We start from the raw sequence: 9,640 nt of genomic DNA, 5'->3' as shown, positions 1-9,640 counted from the left end.
GCTTGTTTGCTACACATACAGACACACACAACACAGCCCGCGCGACGTGTCGGGGGCCGCTGTCCAATGGGAGGGCTAAGTTTCGTGACAAACAACCCCGACAGCCAATCGGATACAGAGACTCGAGCAACGGGGCGGGACTAAGAGGCTGCCACAGAGCCCGCCCCAGTGGGTGGGCTTTCTCTCGGGCTAGCCAATGAGAAAGAGGTGATTTTTCACTGACAGTTTTGTGAGCCAATGGCACGGGGAGGGCGCGCTGGGTGTCTCTCCAGCCCGCGGGACCGGCTGTCCTGGGCCGGCGTTCCGCCACAGCCCCCGGCGTGGGAAAAGAGCCCCTCCGCCCCGGGCTCCTGGCAGAAGGCCTCCATGCCATGCGAGCCCACGGTGTTCAGACCGCCTGTGGTGCCCGCCGGCAGCCAGGACGCCAGCGCCAAGGAGGAAACCTCTCTGGCTGAGGGGCTCTGTGGGCCGGCAGGTGACCCCTGCAGAGCGGCAGGGAAAGCCGTCCGTTCTGGTCCTCCTCCTGGTCGCACGTCCACTCCTCTACCCCCGCAAGCTTCAGCCCGCGGCACAGAGCGAAACCGGGGGAGGACTGGGTTTTGTTTGTTCACCTGGCGGTGAAACCGCTCTCAGCGCCGTCCCGGCTCGTTTCGGCGCTGACGTCAGAAGGGGTGGGACCGCGCCTGCGCGCGGCCGTGGCCGCGTGCGGTGGGCGGGGGCGGGTTCCGCGCGCGTGTGCGTGCGCGAGAGCGGCGTGAGCGCGGTTCGGCGCGCGCGTGCGCCGGTGGGGGCGGCCCGAGGGGCCGAGCGGGCGGTGAGGAGGCGGTGGCGGCGGTACCGGCCCGGCCCGGCCCGGAGGGGCCCTCCCGAAGGGAAGGGGGGGCGCCTCGGCCCGGCCGCGAGCCCCGAGGGACTGGGGGGGTTCAGGCGGGGGCTTCTCCTCAGCGCGGTGGGCTGCGGTGCTCGCTGGGCCTCGGCAGCGGGAAGCGACCGCCGTCCGGGTTGTTGTTGTTGTTGTTGTGGTTGCGGTTGTGAGGGCGCAGGGTGGGGAGGGCCGAGGTGGGAAGGTGCGGGGCAGGCCGTGGGGCTGGTCCCGCCTGTGCTCCCCTCCCTCCCACGGGCTTTGTGCCGCCTCCTCCCGTTGCTAACGGAGACTTCCCTTTGTCGGAGCGCAGGGTGACCTGTGAGGAATCGCCTTCCCCGCAGCCTGGACTTGGGCTTCTCGTGGCCTAGCAAGAAGCGGTTTCTTTTCCCGAGCTGTTGGCATCTTCCTGCCAGGATTCATTCGTTCCCAAAGGAATGGAGGAATGCAGCTGATAAGTGCTTAACCACGCTGTGCCCCCATAGGCAGCACCAGGCGCTGGCTTTATCGTCACCACTTTGGCACTTTGGGGTGGGCTTCTCCTTCTTACCTGCTCTGGGTACCCTTTTACTGTCACTGTAGACCAAAGGAGATGGAAGAAAAGGAGCGATGTGATAAATTCCAGCTGGTACCTAGACGCTAAGGGGAATCGTATATTTTGACTTTTTTTTTTTTTTTTCCTTTTTTTGTTTTCTGTGAAGGGGAGGGGAAGTATTTTATGGGGTATGGGAGGAGGGAGGAAAAATATGCTGCAGATCTTCATGTGGTTTTTAAAACCAGCTGTCAGAGGGAATTACTGAATAAACTGAAGCACAAGAGGAGGGTTTGTGAGCTGGAAGCAGCACTAGCCCACCAAAGAAAGGGGCAGTGAGCTGCTGTTGTGACTGTGGAGGCAGAAACTTCAGCCTCCTTCATTTCTCACCAACTACTCCACATCCACCCATCGAGAAAATGAGTTGTGTGCCATGGAAAGGTGACAAGACCAAATCAGAATCGCCAGAGCCACCCCAGCCACCACCACTGCACATTTACCATGAGAAGCAGCGCAGGGAGCTGTGTGCCCTCCATGCCCTCAACAATGTCTTCCAGGACAGCAATGCCTTCACCAGGGAAACCCTGCAGGAGATTTTCCAGAGGTAGGATACTCTCTGTACTGGTGGTAACTACCCCTTGTCCTCTGTTGATTGGAGGAATTTTCTGGTCTTATTTGGGTAAATGTAAAGAAAAGGAGGGGTTCAGACTATGCCACTGCTTCGAGATGAATGTATCTTCTTATTTTACATCCTGTCTTTTTTTTTCTTCCTCCATGCAGAAATTCTTTCTCTTTTTACTTGTTTCTTAACCTACTCTGGCTGCCAGTTTTGGGTCCAAGGGCTTTATTGCAGATGCTGTCATGAGGGTGGACTGCTGTCTTCTTCCCTACCCACCTTAATGCCTCTTCTGTCCATCTTCCATGTTTTTGCCCCTGACTTGTATGTATTATCTTGATGATAATAACACATTTGGGGATTGCCTTGGGAGAATGAAGGCAGCAGGAATGGCAAATGGGTCATCATAAAAACTCACTCAGTATCACAACACTTCTAAGATTTTTGGAAATTAGCAGCTTTGCAAAATGAGTGACTCCTTATTTGAGTGGTTCAGTGAAGGTCTTCAAATAGTATGTCAGGTTTTTTTCCATGCAGCAAGACCCTGATTTAATTTCAGTAGCTGGACCCCTTTTTTCTGTGGCGTCGCTAAATGTTTCCCAACAGCTTCCGATAATTAAAGTGGTTAATATAATAATAATTCCAATAATTAATTCTGATAATTAAAGTGGTTTTGAGTTTTACAAGGATGAATGTAAATTATTAACGTAGCCCGTGCAATAGCTCATGCTTTGCTCAGTGTTTATTTTACGCTGTTTTGATGCTTTGTGGAAACTGTCCTGTTTGTGCCTTTAAAAATTCTGGTGCTCTGTCATTGGTGGAGCTAAGTGATCATGTAGGAAAAGAGGTCTCCTTTGATGCTCAGCCTGCAGATGCTGTAAGTCACGTAGGTTATGCTCAGCAGTTGACAGCATCTTGTGTTTGTGACAGGTAGGAAATCCCACGTCAGGGCAGTGGTTACGTAGTTATTGTGGGACAAGGCAGTCGGGGTGCCCTGTGCTGGTGAGCAGGGAGCTGTGCACCTCTGTCACTGCTCTCCTGAAAACTGGCAGATTTACGGAACTGGTGCTTGACTCATGCCTGTCTTTGGCAAAAGAGGTGTGGTAATGGACAGTAGCAGATATCAGATTGAAATGCTATTTGCAATAGTGTTGTAGATGAAACTCCTGCTGGTCCATGGCAGGCTGGAGGCACTCTTTGTCCAGTGTAAAGACACTGTGGTTTTGTTCTAGAGCAGCAATTGTCAGAATCTTAATCACAGCTGGATTGCTCTTGGCCTGAAGCAAACAAAGGCAGTTCATGTGGTAGAAGGAGTGTGATGATCTAATTAGTTGGCTTTTGTTGGGCTTGGTGAGACGGAATTAGTGTACAGCATGAAACCTCTCAAAAAGAGATGGGATGTTAATCTTGCTAGACCTCTTGCCATTGAAGGGAGAGTTTGTTTTTGAGTCCAACCTGGTGGTGTTCCATCCTAATATTCAGATGAAGATAGATTGATTCAGCCCTATGGTAATATGGAGGTATACATGGAAATTCCTCTTGGAAATGGATGAGCTGTGTGTAAGAATTACCACTGCCTTTCCATTTCTGTTGGGTTACTACTTGTGTGCAGCTCTTTGATTTGCCTTTAAAAAGCGTGGATTTAGTTGCCTTTTATATATCACTTGTCTTTTTTGTGTCTTATCATATTCTGTATGTTGATAAAGGACTGATGAATATTTTTAACAAGCTACAAAAATGTTGTGGTATGATTTTTAAACCCAGTGTTGACGAGGTAATGAAATCACAAGTAAACTTAAGCTTTCTGTAGCTTTTACCACATCCCTTGGAGAATGATTGAACCGCATCGCTTAATGATTAGCTTCCCTTTTGCTGCATCCTATTGTGAAAGGCCAGTCTTGATGATTATCATCTCAAGAGTATGCCAGAACTTGTTCCAGGTACCCCTCTGATTTTGTAGTCCTTCCCTTTTCTTTAATACCTTTTTGATGTTCTTCTGGCTTTTGTTGCAGGAATTAAGATTGCCTGTTCCAAGTGTTGCGTGGAGATACAAACAAAATCACTTCACTGGAGTCTGTGTATTGAGACCTGATTGGGAAGGACAGCTGCATACAGCAATCTTGGAGCCCCTTGTGTTAAGACAATATGTTGATGAAAGTTTCTGACTGAGATTACCTGGATTTCTGTCCAGCTTTGTCAGTCTTTCTCAGCTCAGTGTCTAGATAAAAAAAAAACACCGAACAAAAAAACCCCAAACAACCCCTTCCCCTGCCAAAAAAAAAAACAACTAAAAGAACTAAAAAACAACTTTGGGGAGGCAACTTAATTCCTTATCTAGTAGAATCCTTCAGTTGATGATTGTGGACCCCACTTAAGAGTGTGCGTGGATAGCGACATTGAGGCAATTCTTGGTGCAGGTTTGGTCACAGGTGCCACTTCTTTGAGGCTGTCACCTGTGCTGGTCTCTTAGTCTCGTTTCTGGAGCTCTGCAAGTCACGTGAAGGAACAAAGATCAGTGTGTTCTTTCAGCTCTCAAACTTGTATCTGGAGTACGGCACAAGGAGAGGGTGCTTCTGTAACCCAGAGGGCTTTCTTGGTTGTGAGGCTTTCCTAGCTCGCTGGTGCTTGTGAATTAGGATGAAGCAATGATTTTGAGGAATTAGTTGTAGCCAAGTGATCTTGCTTTATGGAGATGCTGGAAGAGCTGTGACAAGCTGCAGTTGCATCTCTGTGACCAGTAAATACAGCAGAGCTTTGAGACTGGAAACCGTGACTCTCTGAAAATGTCATTGCCTTACTCGGAAATGCCCCGTTGTGGATATTAACAGCTTTTCCTCTTGCCATGGTGTTGTGGACTCTTCTCCATTCTATAGTCAAGTTCTCCCCACCCTCCCGTGGGGAGAATGCTGTTCTGCTGCAGTCTGCTCCAGTGCAGGAAAACACAGCTGAAGCCAAAAGCTACCTGTCTTCAGACCTTGGTTGGTGTGAAACTCCCTACTCAAACCACTGCTTTCTTCTTGTTGAATGCCTTATGCTGTCAGGGCAGGAATGCAGAAGGGCTGAGGGATTTTCACTGGATGAAATATGCCTGCAGAATGTGCAGTGCTAAAGGCCAAGCAAAAAACGTGCAGGAGCATTAGGAGTTTTGGGGGATGGAGTTGACAGGAGGGAGAGGCAGGTGAAATGTGGGCGTTTGGATGATATGAAATCTGAACCTTGCACCAGCAGAACTAAGGAAGTCCTTACCAATCAAAAGAGCAACTTATTACAACAGAACTGATCTCAGGCTTGACTTTCTTTAGATTGGCATTGCATGACCTTGCTGTTCTCTGCTCCCAGTTTCCCCTGTGCTTGGTTTTCCAGCTGTCATCTTCATCATAATATATTCCATCATCATTTTCCTGCCTTACAAAATTTCTTGGGCGGGGGGAAAGCATAAAACAATAAAAGTGGATAACAGGGGTTTTTGCCACATATCTCCATGTTTTGTGTCTCACATCCATTATCTGAAGCTGTGGAAAGGCCATCTTCTATTTTTGCATGTAACCTCGTAGCAGTCCACATCTTCCTCACAAGGGGAAGTGGAGAGACAGGCACTGATCTCTCCTTTTTGGTGACCAGTGACAGGACCCAAGTGAATGACCTGAAGTTGTGTCAGGGGAGGTTTAGGTTGGATATTAGGAAAAGGTTCTTCACTCAGAGGGTGATTGGGCACTGAAACAGGCTCCCTAGGGAAGTGGTCACAGCACCAAGGCTGACAGAGTTCAAGAAGCGTTTGGAAAATGCTCTCAAGCACATGGTGTGATTCTTGGGGCTGTCCTGTGAGGGCCAGGAATTGGACTTGATCCCTTCCAACTCAGGATATTCTATGATTAGATGAACACAATAGAGTGTGGTTCTGTGTTTTCAGATGCTGTAGTAATGGAAGTGATGTCTAAGCAAGCTTATAGGTCAAAGCTGAAGTGATTTGTTCACAACAGGATTATCTGTTTAGTTACCTACAGCAACAGATATTTTTTACCATCTAGCAGAAGCAGTGCTTTAGAGAGCTCCCAGCTGCAAATGTTTTCACAGCTTTGTGTCTGAATACTTCTTTCATTTACCAGTGAGAGGGTGGGGAGAACAACCTTTTCTGCATCCAGCTTCCCCTGCCTCTTTTTCTCATCCAGTCTTCAAGACCAGTGTTGACTGTTGAACTCTTGAAATTGTAATAGCCATTGTCCTAAATGGCAAACTGGCATTCACTCCAACTGTGAATTGAGGAAAAATCATAATTGAAGCATCCTTCAAAAAGTACCGGTTCAAGGGTGTGTGGGGGGGAAAGCTTTGTGGTCTCTTTTTGCATCAAAGGTAGGACCTTTGGAGGTTTTGTACACCAAAATTGTTCTTAATGCATTACTTTGTCCCCTCAGCCCCTTTGATGAATGAAAAGGGGGAATGGAATAGTTTGTGTTTAAACACAAAACCCCCGAAAATGGCCTTCAGGTTCTACAGCAAGTAGCCCTTTGTGGCTGTAGAATACAGGTTCAGCAAACGCCTGCTAGAGCAGTCCCCTGTTCTGTTTGCAGGCTGTCTCCCAACACCATGGTGACCCCCCACAAGAAGAGCATGCTGGGAAATGGGAACTATGATGTGAACGTGATCATGGCAGCCCTTCAGACCAAAGGCTACGAGGCGGTTTGGTGGGACAAGCGCAGGTACTGACAACTTGTGTAATTCTGGAGGTGGCTGCTGTTTGTAAATATGAGGAAGAGATTGAACCGAAAGCACCAGAACATAATCTTACTGCCGTCTTGTTCTCTGCACTCTTTCAGGGATGTTAACGCCATTGCCCTGTCTAACGTGATGGGCTTCATCATGAATCTGCCCTCCAGCCTTTGCTGGGGCCCCTTGAAGCTCCCCCTCAAGCGACAGCACTGGATCTGCGTCCGGGAGGTGGGAGGCACTTACTACAACCTCGACTCCAAGCTCAAGGTGCCCGAGTGGATTGGAGGTGAAAGTGAGCTCAGGTAGGATTTCCTCAAATCTTTCCCTGTTGGAGGTGAGAAATGTGTCCTTAAACAGTTAGTGATTGAAACGTGTATGGTTGACCTTCAATAGTAAATATTTGAAAGTAATAAAGTTCTTGTGCCTCCACTTGGATTTATGCCCCGTTTGGAGAGAGCTAGGGAAATGCTTTCAGCAGCAGCAATCTCTGTGAGCTCAGGAGAGCCTGACTTGGCCTCTTAATGTGTCTGGCTCTGTCATTAGTGGTAAAGGCAGAGGCCAAGTCTGGTATTAGTGGGTGACCCCTGCAACAAGATGTGCTGTGCCCTGCTCCCTCCTTGAATGTGAGAGTCTCAGCAGTCTTTGCCTCTTTAGTAACAGCCTGTATGTTCCCAATAAAAGGCTTTCCAGACTAAAAGTGCAGCCTTATCCCTGACAGCAGTGAAAGCTGTTTGTTAGAAATCACTTTCCTATGTAAGCACTGACTTGGCTCCTCTTCCCTCTTTAATCTTAACATGAGATAGTTGCTGTAAATGCTTTTTAAAGTCTCACCTGCTCTTGGTTGTTGTTTAGTTTCCATTCCATCATGTTGTGAATCCTACTAGCGGCCTTGCTGTCTTGACTAGACTCGTGATGAGGTAGGGATTGCACATCAGCAGTATTTGCAGAGCTGACCATGCCATTGAAGTCTTGGTAAAGGGAATGTCAGCCTTCTGTGAATTTCTGGGATAAAGCACCACTGGAGTGTTTTTATGGAACTACGGTGCAGAGGTTCTGGTGGATTTTATCCTGTGTGTATTGTTCTTCAGCAGTAAACATGGGCTTTCTGTGTTGGGAGTTTTGGAAATCTGGAACAAAAGGTATCAGAGAAAACACTGATTTGACTTTCAGATTTATTGCAAGTAATCCAAGTTTGGTATTAGAAAAAGCTGAGGGGCAGAAAGGGGCTAAAGAACTATGTCAAATGACCAGGTGCTGTGACCTGTGATAAGGACATCTTAATGATGGGCTGTTTTTTTTCTGCAAGTGTTCCCAGATTTGTTGGAATTATTTTAAATTACAGTGGGATTCTTGATCTTGGAAATCTGAAGAAATTGAACTTGGTTTTAATTCTATTTTTGCTACCTTGGAAAGTGACATCTATATAGACTTCTCTCTTCTGAGGTTAAGATAATGTCTGTCTGATTCAGAGATAGTTTTCTGGACAGAGCTGTGTTGAATCTATTGGGAGAAGTTTAATATTTGTTTGAGGGTTTTTTTCTGTTGTAAAATAACTAAAGACTTTGGGCAGGGTGTGTTTCTCCCATTTATTGTCACATCTACATAGTTAGCTGCATTTAGTTGTTGTAAAAGATGACAGAGTTCTACATTCGGTAGCACTTATTTCTGTTTCTCTTTACGATAGGAAATTTTTGAAACACCAGCTGAGAGGAAAGAACTGTGAACTCCTACTGGTGGTGCCAGAGGAGGTGGAAGCACATCAGACCTGGAGAGCTGACGTGTGATCTGGACCGACTCTGTCCTCCAACTACAGCTCTTCCCCTTTACCAAACTCCTGATGTCCTAAAACCTGGATAATGGATGCCCCTACTCTTCCTGTCTGGAATTTCCTTTGTTAGGCTCTTCTCTTCCTTCCTTGGTGCAATAGGGCAATGGCGCAGGACGTTGGGGGTGGTGGGTGGGGAAGAATTGAGGCCAGAGTGGAGGAAACTGGAAACTGGTTGAGCTGCGTGCCCTTTGGCCGGTGGGAAGGCATCGTGCTCTTTAAAACTGGGCTGGGGGCGAGGGTGCCTGGGAACCTCCGGCCTCCCTTTCCCCACGTGGCTCAAGGCCGTGTATGGTGGGACCCTGCCCTGTCCAGGGCTTGCCAGGGAGGAGCAGGGGCCGAGCATGCTGCCACCTCTTCACACTCTCTCCCTCCAAAACAAGTCACCATGAAGACATTTGCAATTCCTAAGGATCTCTCAGGACACTCAAAACACTAGGAATGGTACGGTGCTCAGCACGACCCTCTGCTTCTTAGGGCTGGTTTGTGCCAGAAATTAGGAAACAATAATAAGAACAGTGTCATCTTCCAAGAAATTCTTCGGGTAGCTAGAGGATTCTTCCCCAGTGTCTCCAGGGATTTATGTGTGTGGTGAGCGGTTCTTTGGCAGTGTGTGGCTGGCTAAAGTGACATGGAAACAGCAAGCACAAGCTGAGGAGTATCAGGTTTCTGGACTGGAGAGAGGCCATAGTCTGCTTGGGTTTCTTCGTGCTGTGGTGTGGGGGGGGGGATTATTTTGTTTTATTTTTTAACACCTATTTTGGTTTTCTGCATGGTCACCCAGTTTAGAGGCTGCTTGGAGAGAGGAATAAAGCTGAAGAGGTTTTGAGAGAAATTTCATTCCCTTTTATTTCCCTCTTCAGAAGCCTAGTCTGCAGTCAGGAATGTCATGTGAAACATCCCAGAAACGGGTCAAGTTACAAAATAAAAATGAGCTGAGGAGGGAAGCCTTCGTAACAGTCAGGTTTGCCCTTTCATAGTTAGTAGCTACTGGCGTGGGAGCTGAGAGGGTCCACCAGAACTTTCAGGCATTAGAGGCACCCTGACTTGGTAGTTGAACCAATCTCCCCTTTAGTGTTGGCCGACAAACATTCCATT

General features: G+C 47.9%; 1 protein-coding gene across 3 annotated transcripts; it reads left to right on the top strand.

Annotated features, from left to right (window-relative positions):
• Positions 1-189: 189 nt before the first annotated feature.
• On the top strand, positions 190-8,596 carry JOSD1 (Josephin domain containing 1). 3 transcript variants are annotated; one of them, XM_027653895.1, is made up of 5 exons: positions 190-207; positions 1,176-1,998; positions 6,579-6,707; positions 6,825-7,019; positions 8,402-8,596. In XM_027653895.1, the coding sequence occupies exons 2-5, from the start codon at positions 1,814-1,816 to the stop codon at positions 8,499-8,501; spliced, it is 609 nt and encodes a 202-aa protein (XP_027509696.1). In that variant the 5' UTR covers positions 190-207; positions 1,176-1,813; the 3' UTR covers positions 8,502-8,596. The 3 variants fall into 3 exon arrangements, with proteins under 3 accessions (XP_027509696.1, XP_027509688.1, XP_027509681.1); XM_027653887.1 differs by lacking the exon at positions 190-207 and adding an exon at positions 744-814; XM_027653880.1 differs by lacking the exon at positions 190-207 and having other exon boundaries at positions 1,020-1,998.
• Positions 8,597-9,640: the final 1,044 nt, after the last annotated feature.

This window comes from Corapipo altera, unplaced genomic scaffold (assembly GCF_003945725.1).
Source record: "Corapipo altera isolate COAL_440 unplaced genomic scaffold, ASM394572v1 1, whole genome shotgun sequence".
Taxonomy (NCBI): domain Eukaryota; kingdom Metazoa; phylum Chordata; class Aves; order Passeriformes; family Pipridae; genus Corapipo; species Corapipo altera.
This window is presented reverse-complemented; position numbering and strand designations above follow the sequence as displayed.

Excerpts from the sequence above, each read along its gene's own strand:
- JOSD1 (XM_027653895.1), top strand. The coding sequence starts at position 1,814 with ATGAGTTGTGTGCCATGGAAAGGTGACAAGACCAAATCAGAATCGCCA. Across the intron at positions 1,999-6,578 it reads CTGCAGGAGATTTTCCAGAG|GCTGTCTCCCAACACCATGG; the intron begins GTAGGATACTCT and ends TTCTGTTTGCAG. Across the intron at positions 6,708-6,824 it reads GTTTGGTGGGACAAGCGCAG|GGATGTTAACGCCATTGCCC; the intron begins GTACTGACAACT and ends GCACTCTTTCAG.